This window comes from Dioscorea cayenensis, chromosome 14, assembly GCF_009730915.1.
Source record: "Dioscorea cayenensis subsp. rotundata cultivar TDr96_F1 chromosome 14, TDr96_F1_v2_PseudoChromosome.rev07_lg8_w22 25.fasta, whole genome shotgun sequence".
NCBI lineage: Eukaryota > Viridiplantae > Streptophyta > Magnoliopsida > Dioscoreales > Dioscoreaceae > Dioscorea > Dioscorea cayenensis.
In genome coordinates this window covers 14,137,940-14,161,151 of record NC_052484.1, presented here as the reverse complement: position 1 = coordinate 14,161,151, position 23,212 = coordinate 14,137,940, and the positions used below count along the sequence as shown (strand labels likewise).

Genomic DNA, 23,212 nt, shown 5'->3' with positions numbered 1-23,212 from the left:
TGTCATCTAAAACAATAAGTTTAGTCTTGAAGTATGTTTAAGGAGAAGGAGATAAGGGAAACTATTTAACTAGTTTTAAGATGGCTAAAGTGTACTCATATAAAATAATATACAACTTGAGCTATGATGCAGCCATATAAAGAGTATTCTCTATGTTTTTCTGACAGCTATATTTTAATACTTAATATCCGGCCAGAAATCACTTTAAAGAATTTTAAAAAAACAATAGTGAATAATAACGAACATGTAACTTTAGTATCTATTCTAGGAAAGCAGTAGGTACAAGCATGACAATAAAGACAGCTGAAAAACATTTTAACTTATGTAACAAAAGCACATCATAGAAAATTAATATATTGATTTTAATAACAAGTGTTATGATCTTCTCCACATAATAACAACAGAAATCTTTATCTAACATGAGGAACAATGTGACCCTTCGATGATGCATAGTTTTAATCAGTACCATAGTCATTTTGCTTGCGAGTCTTGCAGGAAATCAGGTATATATATATATAGTTATACGTTTGTTCTAATATATATCTCTTTGGGTTATATGTATATATATATATATATATTCTTATTTTTTATGTTTATAATGTTTTCAGACTCTCATTTGACCTTATTGAGACATGGCTTGAAAGTCATCAAGAAGCAATGACTTTGAAAAAGATCGTGTGCTTATGTTTAAAGAACTAGCTCTATTCCAAGACTACCATGGCTTGCCCTTTTTAAGAATGTAAGTATTATCAATCATCCGGATAATTAATGAGTGTTGTATATTATATATGATTGGTTGCAATATAGAAATGTAGCTTCAAGTTTCAACTCAAGGCAACATTAGAAAAGAAAAAGCGAGCAAAATAACATACTAAATGCGAGAGATCTACGGTCCTCATCGCTGCATGGAGATCGGCCCTCGGCTCCCGAGTCACTCTTCTTCGGTGACCTATCCTCAAAAATACAAGCAAACAACAACCAATGTCATCAAAGAAACTCCCAATCAAACCATATTGCGTAGCATATTATTCCTTAGTTTGTAAATAACTAAGTGTCCTATTAGCATATAAAAGAACAAAGGCTAGCGACCTCATTTTCAGTGAACTTCTGCTACACCTTGACCGTATGCCAAACATACGTGTCTTTTAATTAGGTGTATATTGCTGGTTGCATGTAGCCATCCTTTTTACTGAGTTAAACATTACTAAACCTCATCGAAAATATATAATTCTATTTAGTATTTATAAATATAGGATAAAAGTCTCAGGTTTCCATACCCAGTAATCTATCATGCTACACCTTGATCGTATGCCATCTTTCTTGTCCTGCTTTTTCTTTGAACAAGGGATTTGTGAATGGCTTCTATGCAGGGAAAACAAAACCAATATCAATTCGGGAAAAATTGTCTGATATTAGTTCTACTCCAAAGGTAACCATCAAAATAAGCTAGTTTACATGTACGCATGTCAGTGAAAAAGAAAATATGCAGATTTTGGAAAGAAATTCCATAAACTAGTATTTCAGTTCTTTGTAGCCAGTCAACAGCATAAAAATGAAGATAAATTGGTTATATTTAATCCAACATCTTGCCAGTTTAATAGTGCAGTGCTGACAGCTTCACATTGTCATTGACTGCTTAGATACCATAGCCTAATACATATTCATTAATGTCAAGTGCACATGACTAAACATGATGGATAACAACCTACCATAGATTGTGTATGTCTTCAGTATCACAGTACTTAAGATGAAAAATGGAGATAAGCCCAAGGTTAGCAAAAAGCAGGATACTTGTAACAATTAAAACCTCCTAAACAACTGAATCATGAGATTTGGTATAATCCTTGACAACCCTGCATCCAGAACAAGCAAACAACAGAAGTAAAATGCTCTCACCGGTACAAGCTTCAGGAGTTTTGCATGGAAAACAGAAACATTCTGATCTATTACCTTAGTAATACTTGGAACTTGATGAACCTATTCAACAGATTTCTTCAGAATCATCGTATGAGCATCCTTTACTTAAGCGACCTTCCTACAATGGACTTATCAACTCTTTCAAATAGCTCAAATCAAACGAAAATACTTGAATTAAACAAAAAGAAAATACCTCAAATTTAGGGTTCCAAAAGCGACGAAGAAGAGATGAAACGATCGGGAAAAGGAGAAGTAATCAAAAGGCGAAAAAGCTAAAAGTGAAGACCAAGAAGAGATCGCAAAAAGGATAAGAACGACGATGAAGGAGAAGAAGGAGAAAGAAAGAGAAGAAGACCGAGTGATAGAAAGAGAAGAATGAGAAAGAAGGGAAAAGTAAATTTATTATTAACTTATGTCTATAACATCAGTTATATTTTAGATAATGTTAATAAAGTAGTTTTACTAGAGATAATGCTCTTTTTTAATTAAAACATTGCAAATAGGTATATCAAAATGTGCAAAACATTAACAATATTGATAAAAATAAATAAATAAAAATGTAAATATAATTTATGTTTTAAAAAACAATTTCTAAAAATTATCATTATATATAGAAAATGAGTTAAAAATTAAAAATATATTATACTAGTGCATCTTCAAGAAGATTAATTATTCATATATATATATAATATCATTTTCATTCATCAAAGCACATATGTAAACTAAGTCAACATAGATTATAACAATTAATTAAAAATCATGAGGTAATTTTCTAATTATATATTTTCCTCTTATACCCAAATCAAAAACAAATGAAGGAAAATCATCATCTAATTAATTTAATTTTTCACATTCTCCATGAATTTCTTGTTATATATTTAACTCATTAAAAAAATTTATTAAGCCAAATATTTCACTAAAATTAAAATATATTATAACAATAATAAATATTTCAATGTTTATTAGAAAGATATATAGATATATATAGCAATAATTTCAAATTTTTTATTAATATATTTTTGTTATTTATATTTAGTCAGTATTAAGTTAATCACAATATTTATGCATGTACACCACAAATATAATTTTTTATTAAAAAAATAAAAATTAGTAGCAATGAATTTGATCAAAAGTATATCCAAAAACCGTACTAATAACCATAACAAATATTCTTATTTATCGACGGTTTTAGCACGGATTAGAGCGATTCGCCAAATTCCGTGCCAACTAATCTAATTATTGTTTGACATATAGATGAAAATTGGGATTTTATACCTTTTCAATCCATATTAATTTTATATTTTTATTATTTATATTTAGTTGGTATTGAGTTAACCATAATATTTGTGCATGTATGACGACAAATAAAATTTCTTATGAAAAAATTTAAAAATGTCAAAAATGAGATTTGACAACCTATATCCAAAATCGTCCCGAATAACCGTGACAAAATAAAATTATTTTGTCACGGTTTTATCCGCATCGTGCATGCCAAATACCGTGCCAAATATTATAGCGCAGTATTTGCGTTTTGAGAAAAACCAGCAAATTCCATGCAAAACGAATAAGTTTCCTAATTATTTTATAAAAATTGATTATAATTGGAATTATATCATCAATAATTTGAGATTCTTTGCATGGTGGATAGGTTGTAATATAGATAAGACGAGCGGTGTAAATAGTTATTAGTTTTTAATGTTTTTACTTGATAAAATATTCACTAGTTTATTTGGATTATGTTCACTTTAACTACATTGAGATGTTTTCATATGCATCCATGCTAATTTTATATTTCTGATGTTTATAATTATTTGCTATTGAGTTAATCACAATATTTGTGCATGTACACCACAAATATAATTTTTTATTAAAAAAATAAAAATTGTAGCAATGAATTTCGACTAAAGTATATCAAAAGCCGTGACAAATATTCTTATTTATCACGGGTTTTTTAGCACGGATTAGGGGCGATACCATGCCAAATTCCAGTGCCAACTAAAAATCTAATTATTGTTTGACATATAGATGAAAAATTTGGGATTTTATACCTTTCAATCCATAGTTAATTTTATATTTTTATTATTTATATTTAGTTGGTATTGAGTTAATTATAATATTTGTGCATGTATGAGCGACAAATATAATTTCTTATGAAAAATTTAAAAAAATGTCAAAATGAATTTGACAACCTATATCCAAAACCGTCCCAATAACCAGTGACAAATAAAATTATTTGTCACGGTATCGGGTATGCCGTGACAAATACCGTGCCAAATAATTGGCACGGTTTTGAGAAAACCGCGCTAAATTCCGTGCCAAAGGAATAAGTTTCTAATTATTTTATAAAAAATTGATTATAATTGGAATTATATCATCAATAATTTGAGATTCTTTGCATGGGGGAAGGTTGTAATATAGATAAGACAAGCGGGTGTAAATAGTTATTAGTTTTTAATGTTTTACTTGATAAGATATTCATTAGTTTATTTTGGATTATGTTCACTTTAACTACATTGAGATGTTTTTATATGCATCCATGCTAATTTTATATTTTTGATGTTTATATTTATTTTGCGATTGAGTTAATAACAATATTTGAGCATGTACACCACAAATATAATTTTTTTATTAAAAAAATAAAAATTATAGCAATGTATTTCTCAAAGTATATCCAAAACCGTGCCAATAACCGTGACAAATATTTTTATTTGTCACGGTTTTTGGCACGGATTCGAGCAGGCTGTGCCAAATTCTATGCCAAATAAAAATTCTAATTATTATTTTTTAAATAATTTATTAAGTTTTAATAAAAATATAATCATATTATCAATCATTTGAGATTATCTATATGGTGGAGGGTAGGGATGTCAACGGGCGGGGATCCACTGGGGGACACATTCCCCAGCCCCGGCCCCGATTGTCCACTCCCATCCCCGACCCCTGCCCCGAACCCGAATACCAGGAATACTTTTTCCCCATACCAGTCCCCGCGAGGATATTTCGGTTACGCGGATTCCCCGGCTCCGATTAATAAATTAAAATATCACATTTTTACATTTTTAATCTTTTTTCTAAAAGTTTTACAAATGAACCCAAAGATCTTTAAAATTTCTTTTTTTATTTTTTTATATGCATATATATTTTTTTGTTTAATAATATGATTAGGATATAAATTTATTTGCACTTATTAATTATTTCAAATGAGAAAAATATCCCTTAAATATAATGAGTGCTAAAATTTAATTTCTAAAAATAAAAAATTTATTTAAAAAGTGAATAAATCAAACATATATTAAATATTAAAGATAAACAAAATCACAAATATTCATAAGGGAGAAATGAAAAAAAAGACTATATCTTTCTTTTATTTTGTTTGGTTTATTTGATTTTTATAAAATTTAAATTATTGGTTTTCAAAAAAAATACTTAGTTATTTGGATTGATCACTTATCCGATCCATTGGGTTGGGGAGAGATGGAAAGTGAGTGTATATCTTTTTAGGACAATTTAAAAATGTTATTTGAATATAAAAATATTATTTTTAAATTAGAATTATTATTGTTAATTATTAAAAGCAGGGAATTATTTTTAAATTATTTTTATTAATATTTTTGAATATTATTATTATTAGGAGTGACAATAATTTTTAAATAATACTTTTGTTTTAATGGAAGTAGTAATCCCGGCATCGGGGTTACTAAATCCCGACTATAACCACAATGCCGGGTTATTAACCCCTCCCACTATAGTTTTTATTTCTTATTTAAATTATTATATTAAAATTAATAAAATAATTAAATAATAATGGGAGATAGTAACACCGTCATCGGGGTTACTAAGCCCGATGCCGGGTTATCAACCCCTCCCACTATATTTTTTTATTTCTTATTCTTTAAATTATTATATTAAAGTTAATAAAAATAATTAAATAATACTGAAAAGTGACAATTATTTTTAAATTATTTTTATTAATATTTTTTAGTTGTCATTTTTTTTATTTGACAATCCCTAATTCAATTAAAATTTATAATTAATTAATATAATGAGATCATGGATGGATGGTTGGACTGATCTATTCAATTGCTTAATGTTAATATATCAAATTTATTATTTTCAATTGTATATATATTTAATATAAATAAGTTTTCAACTTAAAAATAATAGATAAAAAGCTTTTTTAAATTAGTGGAACTCACCGTCTCAATTTTAATCTCTAACTTTTATTTAGTTAATAAATTATTTACAAAATTTAGAAAGATTAAAAAAATGCAATATAATTAATATAAGTTTACGACTTTAGTTAATTTTTATACTAATGTCCATTTAATTATTAATAATTTGCTAATTAAATAAATATGTGGCCTTTTACTTTTTGTTCAAGTTTTATTTAGATATTTCATATTTATAACATATAACATATATATTAATATATATATATAATATTTAAATTAAATATTTACTATTTTAGGGTTGGGGCGGAGCGAGGAGGATATTCCCCGACCCAGACTGGGAATTTTTCTCCGGACCAGGCCCCGATCCCCAAAAAAATTCCCCGACCCTGGACCTTGACGGGGCGGGGAATTTGTCACAAACATTGGCATGGAAACAAAGACCATGACAAACTTTGTCACGGTTTTTTTCCCGTGCCAATTATTGTCACAATTTTTTTCCGTGAAAATTTTGTCACGGTTTTTATTTCCGTGCCAATTTCCGTTACAAATTTGGCACAGTTTTAATTCTGTGCCAATTTCCGTGACAAATTTGGCACAGTTTTAATTCCGTGACAAAATTACTGTGCCAAATTCCTGTTTTTCTTATAGTGTCGTAGTGTTGGCTGAACTCGCGTGAAAGGAACTCCCCTCCTCTGTCGAATCTCAAGATCTTGAGTTTTCTCCCAGATTCTTATTCAACCATTGATCTGAAAAACCTAGAATTTTTTTCAAAAACCTCTCCCTTTGACCTAGGGAAAGAAAACCCATGCCATATGTGTATAATCATCCACCAATAAAAGAAAGAACCTATTGCCTCTTATAGATTCGATGTGTATTGGTCTACAAATGTCCATGTGGACACGTTGCAATGGTTCACTAGCTTTTTCGAGATCTTCCAGGCATCATAGGGTGAATGCGCTTCCGGCTTGTTTTACGAAAAACTCATTCATCATGCGAATCTAGTTCTCCAATCACTGGAAGCCTTGTCACCATTTCTTTTGACTTCAACAGCTTCAAGCTTTGGTGGCTCAAATGCCCGAGTCATTGATACCACATCATAGCATCATTGCACTTTCCTGCAGCCACGTTGGCCAGCCATGCATCCATGAGTCTCAAAGGAAATATGTTATTGACTGTTATCTTTACATTGACCACTCGTCCCTCGCCCAGAGCTTCATTCAACTATAGAGCATGCACAACCTTCAAGCACCACATCGTACCCACAAGAAAGTAGTTGAACCACACTATGGAGGTTGTGGGTGAGTCCAAGGACGTCATCGAACATTATGTAAGAGTCCTAACATCACTGACTTTAATGGCAATCATTCCTTGACCCATCACTGAGATCTCTTTGTCATCTCCTAATCTCACACTATGCTTCTAAGACTCATCTAGGGTCTCAAACATCTCTTTCACTCTGGTGATGTGGTTGGAGCAACCACTATCAATTATCCACATCATGTTTACATCATGCTTCTCACTGTCACTGTGTAATATAAATGAGCTTGCACTCATCTCTCCTCCACTATGAGCCAAGAAGATGTTGCTAGTCTCCTTCTCCTTCTCCTCAACCACTAAAAAACACCTTTATCTGCATGTTTCTCCTTGAACCAACAATTGGCTTTGATGTGCCCATATTTTTTGTACAAGTAACACTGAATGCCACTTCTAAACTGCCACTCTCGCCTGTTTAAAGCTTCTATTCTACTCTCCTGCCTCTGCTTCTCCCATGACCAAAGCCTCTAAATGAACCTTTCCCTCAACCTCTCAATGGCGCTCGATCACCCTCCTTAGCTGCAGAAGATTCTCCTTTCACTAGAAGGACTTTCTCCTCAACTCAATCGACTTAGTCGATCAATCTTGCTTTATGAGCTTGAAGGGATCTAGTAAGAACATCCAAGGTTAGCTTAGTAATGTCCTTTTGACTCTTCTATCGCCGTCACTACATAATTAAACTTGGCCATCATGCTCGTAGATAGTGTCTCCAAGCCTCTTCATTTGGTTCACCATCTCTCCAACATGAGTGATGAAGCCTTCGACACTCTTATTGTTCTTGATCTTGAGATTTTCAAACCCTGGATGCAGCAATTATAGCTTTACTGCTGTCAACTTAGGGTTTGCTTGATACTGTCGTTTTAAACGATCCCACGCATCTTTCGTTGTCTCAGCTACCTCTATTCACAATTTGACCAAGTATTCATTTTATAGCTTGAGCTTGACTCGATACATAATTTGAGCTGATCGAACTCGCTCGATTAAGCTCGAAAATGTTGAAAATGATCATAAACATTATGCTCGAGCTCCAATATTTTTTTCCTTGATTTTCATCAAAAATAGAAAATCTATTTTTTTCATCCATTCTAAAATGACCACATTCTAAAATTTTTTAAAGACAACAAACACAATTCATTCTTGACCAAATACATGAACTAAAATAATAACATTCTTTTTAATTTTTCAAAGATAAACAAATACATTCATATTTGACCAAATGCAACATCAACTAAAACAACAACATTTCAAAATATTGTGAAAAAAAAAACAAATAGAACTCATACGTAAACAAAATACAACAAATAGAACAATTATAAAACAAGTAAGTCCATAGTTAATAAGTCCAAGTAAAACAAATTAAAAATAAACAAGTGCTAATACAACTCATTGACAACAAACAAATAAGTCCATAGATAATAAGAAAATAATCAATCCACCATCAACATCCACCATCTCAAGAATATATTTTCTTGAATGTGAGGGTTTGGCCCAATGTTTCCATCAACCCTATACAAAGTTACAAATGAGTAATTAGAAAACAAATCATTTTAACCATTGATGATAAAAAAAATTAAGGATGAACAAACTTAAATGTTACTTACATGCAAACATAATTCTTCATACCATTTTAAACTTGAGCTTCAAGGTATTTCAAGTGAAATCTCAATTGGTTTCTTCTCTTTCTAATATATACAAAGTGAAAAAAGAATAGTCAAAAATTACATTAAAGCAAGAAAAACCATGAAAAATAAAAACTTATATTAAAGCAAGAACAATTATAAACTCACTTTGTTTCTCTTTTTCACTCCATGAAGATTTCGACACCAATCTATTCCACAAAGTAATGCTTGCACTATACCGAGAGTCAATGAAACACGATAAGTGTCAATCACTCTACCTCCTGCACTAAATGTAACGTCTGAAGCCACTGTAGTGATAGGAATAGCAAGTATGTCACGAGCCATTCTAGACAAGATGCGATATTTTAAAGTACTTCCCTTCCACCATTCTAAAGCATTAAATTGATTAGGATCTCCTTCAAAAATAGAACAACCTTCAGCTAAGTATGCATCCAAATCTAACTATTGTGGCGAGGCTTTTTCAATAGATTTCACATAACTCGAAAATTCAAACCAAGCTAATGAGCCTTTGCCATTATTTCCTACATCATCATTATTATGCATTAAAGTTTCACCACTATGCTCATTGCCATGTTGATATTCATGAACATATTCTTCATAAATCTCATGTAGAGCTTCTCGAACTTTTGCAATATTTTCTCTTCCTTCTTTATCGGAATACATCCTTGAAAAAGTGAAATCAACAACCCTCATTTTGCATCTTGGATCCAAGACGGCGGCCACGGACATGAGCAAATTGCATTCCCCTCAATATTTATCAAATTTAGCCTTCATTGAGAAACAAGTTGGAAGTTGGATAATCACTACCGGAAATAATTTTTGTGATGGCATTGAACACTTCTAAAATCTCACATATTTTCAACACCTTTTTCCCAATCTTCAGGGCATGGGCAATATTGATAAAGGATTTCCTGATCTTTGAACATTGGAAAAACATCTTTAAATTTCATTGCAACTGATAGTATTTCAAATGTTGAATTGCAACGTGTCTTGCAATCAAGAATAAGTTTTTCTCTCCGACAATTGTAGTTGATGCACATTATCAGAAAATGACTTCAATCTTGCTTCACATTGATTAATAAACTTCACACTTTCATGAATATCTTCAATTATTCCTTTAATTTCAGAAATGCCATCTTGTACCATGAGATTAAGAATGTGTGCACAACAACGAACATGAAATAACTTTCCTCCACAAAGCAACCTTTTAGCTCTTCAAAATGTGTCTTTAAGAATCCTAATTGCCACATCATTGCTTGAAGCATTATCAACAGAGATAGTAAAAATCTTGTTCTCAATTCCCCACTCTTTCAAACACTTAAAGATATAATCGGCAATCTCAACACCAGGACGAGGAGGTGGAAGACGAACAAAATTGATAATACGCTTTTGCAATCTCTAATTGCGATCAATAAAATGAGGTGTTAAGACCATATACTCAATCTTTTGATTGCTAGACTTCTATAAATCTGTTGTCAAGCTTATCTTGCTAAAATTCTTGAGCAATGTTTTCAATTTTTTTTTTGGCTTCATAAACTTGCATACAATCTTTCTTGATAGTAACCCGTGACATTTTTTCCCATTCAGGCATTCCACATCTTTGCATCATATTAAAACTTTCATCTTCCATTACTGAAAAAGGATGCTCATGCATCAATATCCAATGTGCAGCTGCTTCTCTTATTTTTGCCATGTCAAACTTGCCATTTATGAGAGCTAGTTGCATTTCAACATCGTCATTAGCTCCTTGTACAGGCTGGAAAGAAATCCTTTGCTGTTGATTTTGATAAATTTTTCTCTTCATGCAAGTTGACAAGTGCCTTTTAAATTGAGTTGTACTCTTGCTAGCATTTATAGCCAACTTCCTCTTGCAATGAATGTATTCTCCTTTTTTAGAACCATCAGGAAGATCAATTTCTTTAAACTCCAACCATACACTTGAAATCTTGGCCCTTTTTTCTCATGACCTTCCTCCTCACCAAGATCAACAACATCACAATCATTTTCAGTTTGGATTCGTGCTTTTATTCGCATTCCCGTCATCATCAACATCAAAACGTTTGCTCATTGAAAAATCACCTTCCAAAACAACCCGACTAGTTGATGAATTCGTTCCAGGCTGAAATGGTGTAGATGAGAAATTTGGTGTGCTTGATGACATATTGCCTATCACAATAAAGAACCAAATAAATAAATAAATCAACCTTTTTGTATTAAACATGTAATAGTAAAATAAGCATGGTTAAGATGTACAACCTTTTTGTGCAAATCTCCTATTGTTTTAGGCAAGCTCAACAACCTTTTTGCAAATCTCCACTTGTTTGTGCACATGAAAGCACTACCACAAAGGATGAAAGCACTACCTTAAATTTTTTTTAAAAAAACAAGCAAACGGTTTGAACCAAATAAATGCAAAATAAATAATAAACTAGTGATGACATTAAACAAAAAATACCTTGTTAATTTGTAGCCATTTGTTCATGCACATGAAAGCACCACCAAAAAGAATAAAAGCACTACCTTAAATTTTTTTTTTTTTTTAAAAAAAAGCAAATGGTTTGAATCAAATTAATGCAAAATAAATTAATAAATCATGAACTAGGATGACATAAAACAAATAAATGCAAAATAAATCAATAAATAGAAAGAATAATAAAGTTTGTTAGTTTGATTATTAAGATATATATACATACACACACAAAAGCCATTTATTGAGTTGCACGAAGCATGTTAAAATTGAATCATTGTTTTCAATAATAGGCATACTCTTCATGTTTTCAATCAAACACATGAACTTTATATTTTTCAAGCAACCCATGCAACAAAAACTTTAACTACAAAAATTTTCAGTGGAACATAATTAAGACTTTTTTCTAATAAAATAATTAATAATTAAGACTTTTGGGGTTTATTTTTAGCATAAAAAGACTACTTTGGACACATAAATTGGTATGATTGAGAAACAACTTATATGTTCAAAAAACAAATGAAAAATCAAGTTTTATTAACTATAGTTAAGGTGCACACATTCACATTTAAAATAAACTTCATTGTCATTGGTTTTTGCTTCAAGGAGACAGTATCAAAGTGCAACACTGTAAGCCATATATTGATGAGATTAAATTTCTGCCCCAAATTTAAAAAATAAAAATAGAATGAAAAGATTGAAAGAAGACAGTGAAGCATAGTGGAATCCCACAAATCCATTGGAATGGGATGAGATGAGGGTGTGGCAGCATCCAAGCAGAATGAACTGGTGATGAAGAAAGTGAGATGAAGATCACAAGGGAACAAAAGATCTCACCTTTGATGTCACCGACAAACTCAGAGAGAACTGGAGACAAAGAAAGAGAGACAAAAAGAGAGCGTGAGAGGAAAGAGAAAGGAACTAAAAAGTCATCGTCGCACGCTCCTTACTTGGCACCTCACCGGTGATGGCATTTATCGAGTCATCCACTAGGATCAGAGATTCAGAGAAGGTGACCCAACTGGGTTGATGGATTGGGGATGAATCAGGCGATTAGGGTTAGCTTTTTTGTGAAAGGGGCGGCTCAGTTCTATTTCTCAATAGTGAGAATGAGAGAATTTTTTTGGTTAAAAGATATTAATATTTTAACTTTAAAAAGATATAATGGTAATTATATAATAAATATTAGATTATATTATATATATGTGTGTGTGTGTGTGTGTGTGTGTGTTACTACTCGATTAGGCTCGCGAGCACTCTAGCCAAGTATCTAGATACTTGAACTCGACTCACTAGACTACTCTAGCTACTAGAGCTCGAGCTCTGCTCGATCATGACCTAGCCAAGTTCGAGATTTCACCTAGTTAAGCCCGAGTAGCTTGCGAGTAGAGGTGTATCATTTACACCCCTACTTCGAATCTCTCTTCTTGTGCTCCTTCATCCTTGCCTCATCCTCTCCTTATGGGATTCCCTTCTCAACCAAGTCCCAAAGGTCTTGAGAATGAAACAATGTTCTCATCATGATGATCCAAGGTCCGTAATCTTCACCATCGAACATCGGCAAGAGGGGTTGTCCGTTTCCAGCCATGCCTATAGCTTTAGACTTCAAGACAAGAGGTGCAACACGAACACACGAGAGTGGAACAAGACACAAGCTCTGATACCACTGTTCTAAATATTTATAGTGTGTTCTATATGTGTGAGAGTGGGAGTTGAGTGGGTATGTTAAGCTTTAGAATGAAGAACACGAGTTCTAAAGCTATTTCATCATACTTCACTAACTTAGCATTCATAACAAAAAGCATTACATATGCTCAAACAGTGAAGAACGATGAATATAGACATAACTTTCTAGTATAATACTCCATCATCGTACCCATTACTCTTTTACTTCCAATGTGACTTCAGCCTTTAACTATTAATGCATGGTGGTGATACCATGTACAAAAAAACCCTTCTGTAGATCCGCTAAGAATTCTCTGGATTTGGAGACCATGCTTCACGTGACCACAGTACCCATGCACATAAGTCAGCCTTCAGTCTATTATCCAACACAAACCTCTTTATGGTCAAGCATGGCACAAAAGATGAAAAAAATTCTATATCATTGGTTGACAGTGGATGCTCAAATCATATGACAGGTGCAAGGGACTTGTTCAAGGGGTTGGATGAAACTCACAATCAAATAGTGAAGTTAGGGGACAATAAGGAAATGAAGGTGAAGGCACTGTTGCATTTAAGACCTCGCATGGAGAAGTAAAACTATTGTTCAATGTGCAATATGTCCCAAACTTGGCACATAACTTGCTCAGTGTCGTGGAGTTATTAAGCTATGGTTATGCGAGTTACATTTGATGATAGTGTGTACTCAATTGTTGATAAAAAAACTTAGGCAAAAAGTGTGGTTACAATATAAAAAGACAACCAATAACAAGTTCCCTCTAGGGATGTCAGGTGTAGAAAACCTTGGTTTGATAGTCAAGAGCCAAGAGAACTCATATCTATAGCATTTAAGATTTGGCAATCTTAATGCCCAGAGTTTGAGACATTGAGCCAGATAAGAATGGTTCTGGGACTGCCTAATATACAGAACATAGAGACTTGTGAAAGGTCTGTTTAGGTGAAGCAAACAAGAAAACCATTTCTAACTGACGGGTATGGAAATTTGAAAATATATCTCATAGTGTCAATACTTAACATGTAGCTTCAAATCCTAAGCAAATAGTCCTAATTATATGGAAATTAAGCACTTTATTACAAATGTTGAGTAGATAGTGAAGAAAACTAAATCTGTAGTATCAAATGCTAAACAGATATCAAAACAAAAATTAAGATACTTTAAAAAGAAATAGTACACCTCTATTATTATAGTTTAAAAAAAGCTTCTTGTATTGCCTACATACTTTTTATCCAATTCAAAACCCATTTCACAAATAAAATGCAACCCAGTAATTTTCTGCATCACATAATAGCCGCAATTTTTTAAAAATTCCTCAAAAAAAAAAAGTCCCTTGCAATATTGTGGAGTCCTGTATCTTGATCTTGGGGTCCTTTTCACAAATAGATTTACACTTTTACATAGCATCCCTCTCTAATGATTTATAATTTATTTAAATTCATATTTCTACATCCATCCTCATAGAAAAACTAAAACATAAATTCATACAATCGATGACTCTAAATAATTTTTTAATGTTATTTATCGAAATTATCAAACCCCCAAATATTAAGCTCCATTATTTTTCTGCACAACCCTCTGATAATTTTCTATAAATTATCTCAAAAATTAAAATTCAAAATAATTATAAATTTTTGGAATAATATTCCGTACAGTCTCTCTACTTTTCAAAATATACCTATTTAGTCCCTCTACTTATTTTTTTTTTGCCTTTTTTATCGTCTTTTTTTTCTAAAACGTGCCAATTAGTCTAGGAGCAAACATCCGTCATATTTGTCATCTAATGAACCTGACGGATATGTGGAGGATTTTTCAAAGTGTGGCCATTTAGTCCTCTGCTTTTCTAAAACATGATATTTTGGTCTTTTTACTTTTCTAAAATATGACCATCATTTACTTCTGGACTAATGGAACACATTTTAAATAAATAAAAGAACTAAAAAGTAGTATCCAATCCGTTGTAAATTTAGTAGCTGTTGGGCCTAGTCCCCAACCGGCCCATCTCTTTCTTTTCCTTCAAAAGGCTTCGCATTTGATCTCAGTTCGATCGAGAGAGGAGAGAGAGAGAGAGAGAGAGAGTTTGCGGCCATGGGCGGAGGAGGAGATCACGCGCACCATGGAGAGGATTTCAGGGCCAAGGTGTGGAGCATGACCGGCGGCCCCTACTGTCGCCCTAAGCACTGGAAGCGCAACACCGCCATCGCCATGTTTGGCATCTTTCTCATTTGCATCCCTATCGCCAAGAAATCAGCCGAGCTCGAGGTCTTACCCCCCTAATTTCACTCGTGTTTGCATTTTCTTTTCTTTTCCTTTTGATCCGATCTTGTTTCCATGCATGATTGTAGTTGATTTCTAGGTCAAAGATTGTAGTTTTGTTTTTTATGCATTGGTTTCTTGGAATTTATCATTTTTATGGAAGAGAAACTCAGTCATTTACCGGCTTTTAGTGAGAAAGATTGAGGATTTGGTATGACTGAGCAGTGATTGTGTTATTTTTCATAGTAATCTTCTATGCTGAATCCATTTGGAGTGCATGAGAATTGTGAATCCGGATTAGGGTAACATAAGCATCCTGAGGTCAAAGTTATTTTTGTTTATAATCCCTGGTTTTAGATATTGCTTAAACCTTCAAGTTCATGTATTTAGATTTTTCTAGGTGTTAAGTGTATTTGAATAGTTAGGATTTGCTATTATTTTTTTAAGAATCTTTTTATTTTGTAAGTTATACAGAGCTCTATTGCCTACTGATTTCATCTTTTTAAATTTTCCATGTCTTAAGTGCATATGTATCTTGGTTTCTTGTGGATTCATTCACATTTCATGCGACTACTTCCCTAGTTTTTTGCATCACCACTTTTTGCTTGTTGGATGGAGCTTTTTAGGTTCAAGAGATGCTAATAGATACTAGCTATAATTTGTTTGACCTGACCAATCAAGAAGTATTAGTTGTTCCTGTTTATTGAGTATTCTTATTTATTCAAAGAATAATTTGATTTTGGAGTACATGAGTGCAAAATTTCATATGCTTTCATGTGATCCAATGTATCTCGGATCTTTTCTTACCTTTTTCTCCATTCTTACAAAAAAAGTAGAATAAGTTGCAAAAAGTTTTTATTATGAGATCATCCTATTTGTGCAGATTCCATATTTGTGTTGTCGTGCATTTGCAAAATTTTCTTTGAATATTTTGCACAGCTAGCTTTAAAAGGGCATGAGTTTGAGTGATCAGTATCTTTGTGCTTGATTTTTAGTTAGTTTTACAATTTGTGGTTACAATTTGTGTTTTCATTGGGGTGAAGGAACTGGGAAATTAGTGTCAAATCCCATTTCTGTCAAATGAGGGAAAGTTGGGTTTTGACTGCTCTATTTTTATCAAGATGCCCCATGTATCTAATTACCTGAATACCAATTCAAGCTTGGGTTGGTTCCGTTTAGACCCAAACTTGAGCGGTTGCATAACCATTTTGTTGTGTAAGAGGTTATGAACCACAGATTTAGCTCTCATTGAGCTGGAGGGCTCAAATCAATTGAAATAACTCTATAATTGGTGTTTAACTAATAGTTGAACTCGAACAAACCCATGACTTAACTTTTATGAGAGAGAAACTTGTTACATAAGCTATTTCCTTTTTTTAAGAAAAGAATTTGTATTTAAAAATTATCCTGAAACGAGTGTAAATGTTCCAAGCTCCAACAATTCAGAAACATGTTCAAGCTCAGCATTATGCATTGGAACCTTAGTTAGGGCTTGATCTTAACTTGTTTATTTTTAAATCTGTCTCACATAAGCAAATTATTTTCAAATAGTTCAATAACTTTGCAGCCTATGTCGGCCATTACTTCTATTTGCCAAAAAACTTTCCGGGATTCATTTCAAAGGGGTCTCATGCATGAAAGTGAACATTTTTCGGCCTGATATGAAACTTTGGAAAGCTGGATCTTGTTAACTTGCCAAGTTGAATATGGGAAAAAGGATTGTTTCTCCCAGATTGTAGATCTAGTGTCAGCTGACCAAGAATAAATCTATTTGTTCCACTTTAATAGGAAAGAGTCTTAAGACTCTAAACATGGAGAATCGTTCACTTTTTTATTCTTCATCAATAATTACCCTTATAGGTTTCAATTGGTCTTTCAAGAACCGTGACTATAGTGATATTTTTTCCTAGAGTACCAATGTCTTTTACCTTTCATGATGTCTTTACTGCTGGTTCCATTTATTGTTTGGGAAAAGCCTTGTAATGCATGACAATGACCAGATCTGGTTACAAATTTTAAGACTGAAGTTCATGTGTTTGAGGATGACAGTGTTAATTCCTTTTTATCAGAAAGTTTAGACAAGAAAAAAGTAATAGTTATAAATATAAAGGATATACCTCTTTTTGATTATTCATGAATAGTTCCAATAATTATTTAGCCAATGGAAATCACATGCCAATTATTTTGGTTGTAATAGTTGATTATGGACTGTGGTAACAGTGATACAGTTAGGTCACTCGAAATCCTTCAACTTGTGATAATTGTGCATTTGCAGCTGGAGGTCCCATGTAGTTATGCATGACTAGTGCTATTGAAAACGCTTATTGTTCTCCTGAACTGTCTGTTAGCTTTTCACTTCCCCTCACTAAATCAAAGTTGGTCACTTGTACAGTTTTTCTATTTTGGATTCATGTTACATCACAGAATATGTGGGCTGAAATTTTTAGAAATGAGTACCTAAAACCATGATAACTTTTCTTCTGTTGACATATTTGTTTCAACTTTGATTACTTAAGCTTGAAATAAACTTTTGCCATTGAAGCCTCCTCAATGGTTTTGTTGGAAGCATGTCGTGATATAGTACCTGTTAGTAACTCACATAACACATGCATATTCCATTTTTATGGTGACTGCAAATGAGATCGTACAAACCATTTATAAGATTTTTGCTCGTACCTCTATGATTTCTATATATGTTATTGGATCTTAAATCTACATAGTAATTCAATCTATAATTCCAGAATCTCACTGTTTTTCTTTTTCATTAATTTTTTGCCTTTCAAACAACGGCCTCATTACCCGGTTCACCCTATTCCTTCCCAGCTCTGGTGTGATAACTTTGGTAAAAAGGATTACTGAGTTTTATGGCACCTTGTCATGGTATTAGCTTTTCATGATCCTACATTCTATAAGTTGCCTGCATCTGTTAAACAATAAGTTTGGGATGGATGGATGATGCAATACCTTTGTTTATACATTTTGTACTTGGAAAGACTATTCCCCTGACTTCAAACTGTTTCAAAAATTGATGGCCCCAAGTTTTTTTTTTTTAATTAATCATAATCTTCTTGAATATTCAGCTGTATCTCTATGGCTTTTTGCAGTAGTATTAGAGCTTGTTTAATGGCCACTTTGTTCATCATTGAACCAGTTATTTGCTTCTTGAACACAACACACACACACAGATTATTAAGCTCTCTAAAATTTAATATAATTTTTGCAAATTAGTTTTAAGTTTTGTGCTTAGGGTTGTATTTGTTAAAGTTATTTGTTATGAGAAACTGGTGCCTGATTAATACAGTATTGGTTTTTGAAAAAATTGTGAGCTTGTTTTCACATCCTTTACTCTGTTAGATAGTAGCTTTACATCAGCAATAAATACAAGATGGATAATGTCCATAATATCCAATCAATTACAATCAAATGATTATCACAAATGGAACTCAACCCAGAATTTACTGTCTAATCAACTGTTATTCCATTAAGATTCATGTTCCACCAAAAAGATCTTTTCATCAAGCGCTTCAGGCCATCCTGGACACCTGGGGAAGTTAAAAAAAATGATATAAATATGTATAACAAACACAATGAACCAACAAATGCATGATTTGCTCTATTGCAAAATCCAGTTTGGTATTTATTTAAGAAGAGGCATAGTTAAATCTGATGTCAAACTAATCAAATAAATTAAGTTTAATAGAGGGACATTATCTGTATCTAATAGCAAAAAAGTTAAATATTTCACTTATATAAGTGAGCTCGAGTAAGTAAATGTCAATTAGCACAAAGACCTGTTGCCTTCTAAAATTGGATTTCATTGAGTTTGATGACAACTATAAAATCATATTGGTCCGGATAATTAACAAACTAACCAAAGTCAAATGATTTTTTGGTTTGAACTTACATTCATACCACACCAATTTTATTATGATTTGGTCAAGAATGTAACTAGCCAAGCTTACAACAATAAAGAAGTGCCAAAAGAGGTCATGTGATTGACCAAAGACCAAGTGATTTTTTAGTAACTAATTTCCCCGTTAGAATCCTTCACGAGTGGTGAGAGTTCGAATCACAACAATAAAAAAATAGCAAATGAGGTCATGTGATTTACCAACGACCAAGTGATTTATTAGTAACTGATTTTTCCGTTAGAATCTTTTAAAGTGGTAAGAGTTCAAATCACATGTGAGGGTATAATTTTAGAAGTGTGAGTAGTGATTGTGTATCGGTGGTTCCAGCGTCCATGTGACGGTGTGGAATAGATCAAAAGCTTATATCCCTTATCCTATTTCTAATAGGACCACTACCCTATAGAAAATCTAACAAGTCCTGACATAATGATAATATATTCCATCTTATTATGTCCTCTCTTTCTTGTCATAGTTATGGCCATAACACTTCAACATCAAAAGATACCAATAACAGATACTGAGTATGGCAGCTAACATGGTGATAACAACAAAGAACTTCTAGGATAACATGAAAAGCAATTTTCTATCAAACTTGCCACAAGAAAGCAGGAACACTAAAAGCAAAGCACATTGTACATCTCTTGTGAGCATTTATTGTTTTTCAATTAAACTATCAGGAATAACACTAGGATGTCCAAGATTAAGCCTTACCTGAAAAAATACATAAAGCATCAAAGTGAACTCAAGGTAGCAGTACAGCAAAAAGTTGTTAAGACTCAGCATACTTTCTATAGGAAGTAAGAAGCAAGCAACAAGATTAATGAAATGGAATAAGATTGGTAGTAGTTTTCACCTGTAGAACTTAAGTGCTCTTTATTGGTTCCCTTTTGCTCCATCTCATTGCTACAAAGCTGAACTCAACTTCGGCCTCACCTTGTCATCAGACATCCACAACTGATCTCTTTTGACAATTCGAACACAGGCCTCACCGGCATCACTGGACTAAGCCTTTCATCAATATCATTCTCTATTCTTCCACTCTTATCAGCCCCAAAACCTTCTTCCCCTGAACTATCCAATGCATCACAAACTAGTTCATATGGATGTATGTGCTCCCTCGGAATAGACCTTCCTTACTTTCATAACTTTCCTTGCCTCACAAAGAGCAACAGTTATCAAAGTGTAACAGCTTGATTTATCATTACATCATCCAAACACACAAATAGATCTATTTCGGGCGTTGCATTATAGGCTTCACCCGCATCACTGATCTAAACCTCGCATCGATTCCATCCTCAATTCGTCTCCTCAAATCAGCTCCAAAACCATCCACACCCAATCTACTCAAAGCATCACAAACCAATTTATACGTATACTCCCTCGGAACAGACCCAAACTGAACCATCTCAACGAGAAAATCCCTCGCTTCCTCAACCCTTCCGGCCTCACAAAGCGAATGAATTATCGGCGTGTAAGAGCTGGACATGGGCACACCATGCTTCCGTGCCACCATTGCCCTCATCATCTCAACACCCTTATCAACCTCATTCACAACACTATAATACCTAATGAAAGAATTATAAGTAACTCTATTTGGCACACAACCTCTCTGCAGCATTTCATCAAACACCTCCAGAGCTCTCTCAATCCGATAACTCTTACAGAGACCATTGATCAAACAGTTGTAGGTCACAACATCAGGAACAAAACCCTTGAAAAGCATTCGCCGGAACATGTGATTAGCCTCCCAAATTCTCCTCCTGATCGCTTTCCGGCACCCGGTCTCCATGCTCCTCCGGCAATAGTACCCAATGAGGATCGTATAAGTGTAGGTATCCGGCGAGCACCGAGCTCCAGGAAGCTCCATTTGCTCAAGAAGAGATCTTGCATTCTTGAAATCACCAATCCGGCAGAGCGCCGAGATGAGGGTGTTGTAGGCGATGACATCAGGCTTGCAATGCAGTTGTTTCATCCGATAGAATGCGGCCAAGGCCTCCTTGGCCAAACCCTCATCGCCAAGGACCTTGATGATGGAGGTGATGGTGGTGGTGGTGACTAGGGTTTGGTTGGATCTGAGGAACCGCCATAGAATCCGGAGGTTGTTGGATTTGGCAAGGATTCGGCACATCGCGCGGCAAGTGCTCTCGTTGTGGATGAATCCACAATGGGATTCGACCCAGGAGTAGAAAGCTAGGGCTTGAGAGACGCCGAGATGGATCCTGGAAGGGTCGCGGTGGACGGCGAGGGTGTGGAGACGGAGAGGTCGAGGTTTGAGAGGGGAGCGATGGCGAGTTGTGGGTTGGCGGCCGATGGAGCGGGTGGAGAGGAAGAAGAAGGAGGGGATGGCGGCGAGGATGGAGAGGATGGAGTTGGTTGTCCAGCCAGGGAAGCGTGGGGAGGGGGAAAGGGAAGTGGAGAAGGGGCGGAGTTGAAGCATGGCGGCCATGACCTGGAGAACTAGGGTTTGAGAAGCCATGGATGATGATGCTCTTCTCCTTCTCCTTCTTCTTCTTCTTCTTCTTCTTCTTCTCACCAACATGTTAACAAATTGTTTTTGGGAAATTAAAAAAAAAAACCTTGTGGCTTTTATGAGATTAATAAGATAAAGAGCAAGGTTTCTGAGATTTTAAAAATAAAGAGTGAGTTTTAATACATACGATTTTTTTAGATTTTTTTAAAGTCAAGATATTAAATTTGTCATTTTTAACATGGGTAAAATTGTTCACTCATATAAAAATTCACCAAGTAGCATAAAAAAATCATGATTTTTAATATTTTGTTTAATTTTTAATATTTAAATTTTTTAGTAGAATTTTGAAAAATATTAATAAATTTTAAAAATATACATATATTTATGTCATATAAATTAGGTTTTATATAAAATGATGATTTTGTCAATTTAATGTAATACCGTTAATGAGTTAGTTACGGTTTGTCTTCTTTTTGCAACTCTCAAAACCACATATTATAGAATTGGAAAAAAAAAACCTCACCGCTTAATTTGCAAATCTCGGAACCACAATTTTTTTTTTTACTTTTCCCAACTTTTTATATAGTATAAAAGTTATATAAATTAGGAAAAAGCTTATGTTATATCCAATAAAAGTTTTTAAAAATAAAAATAATTAAAAAAAGATAAGCTTAATTATCCTAATTAGAATCTAAATGAAATAATAAAATAATTTAAAATAAAAACATGCATTGATTATCCGGATGTCATTCGGATGGTTAATTTTTGCTATAAATTCACCTAAAACCTAATGGTCATTGAATCGTCCAGGCATCCCAAACTTTTGCTTGCAGGTAATTTTTTTTTATTTGTTCAAACACAAGATATTATATTATCGTGTAAGTTTTGTGTTCTTTAATTTGTATTGGTAATTAAATCTATGTGATTTTTTATATGTATTATTAATTTTTTATTTTTATTCACAAATTATAATATGCCTATGAGATCAACTATTGATGTATATTAAAAAAAAACTACTGAAAACCAATCATTATTCATTGATAAAGTTGAAACTCTATCTTTTTATAATCTTGAAATCTCTTAGATCATTCATTGATAAAGACAACTTCTTTCTTTTTATAATCTTGAAACCTCATCATCTAAGAGATCAATTACTGATGCAAGTATGCAACTTCAATGAATTTAATTAGTTTGTGTAAAAATTGAATGCTAATTTTTTTTTATTTGGCCCCTTTTAAAAAAATATTTTTGCTCCGCCATTGCCGATCACCATGTTGCTTCAAGGATAATTTTCGGTTTTGGTCCCTAATTATTATGTATATATTATGTTAATCCTATCCCTCAAAAATCTCTCATTCACATCTTAATGAAATTTGGCTTTGTGTTC

General features: G+C 33.2%; 1 protein-coding gene and 1 long non-coding RNA gene across 2 annotated transcripts; both read right to left on the bottom strand.

Moving 5' to 3' along the window:
- Positions 1 to 925: 925 nt before the first annotated feature.
- On the bottom strand, positions 926 to 2,031 carry LOC120275222. The gene is made up of 3 exons (XR_005541083.1): positions 1,951 to 2,031; positions 1,278 to 1,362; positions 926 to 949 (listed from the first exon to the last, which is right to left on the bottom strand). It is a non-coding gene; the product is annotated as an uncharacterized LOC120275222 (long non-coding RNA).
- A 16,740-nt stretch (positions 2,032 to 18,771) lies between these two features.
- LOC120275054 (pentatricopeptide repeat-containing protein At1g77405-like) lies at positions 18,772 to 21,895 on the bottom strand. Its single transcript, XM_039281537.1, has 2 exons — positions 20,209 to 21,895; positions 18,772 to 18,986 (listed from the first exon to the last, which is right to left on the bottom strand). Exon 1 carries the CDS (start codon positions 21,892 to 21,894, stop codon positions 20,584 to 20,586), a length of 1,311 nt encoding a protein of 436 aa, XP_039137471.1. The 5' UTR covers position 21,895; the 3' UTR covers positions 18,772 to 18,986; positions 20,209 to 20,583.
- Positions 21,896 to 23,212: the final 1,317 nt, after the last annotated feature.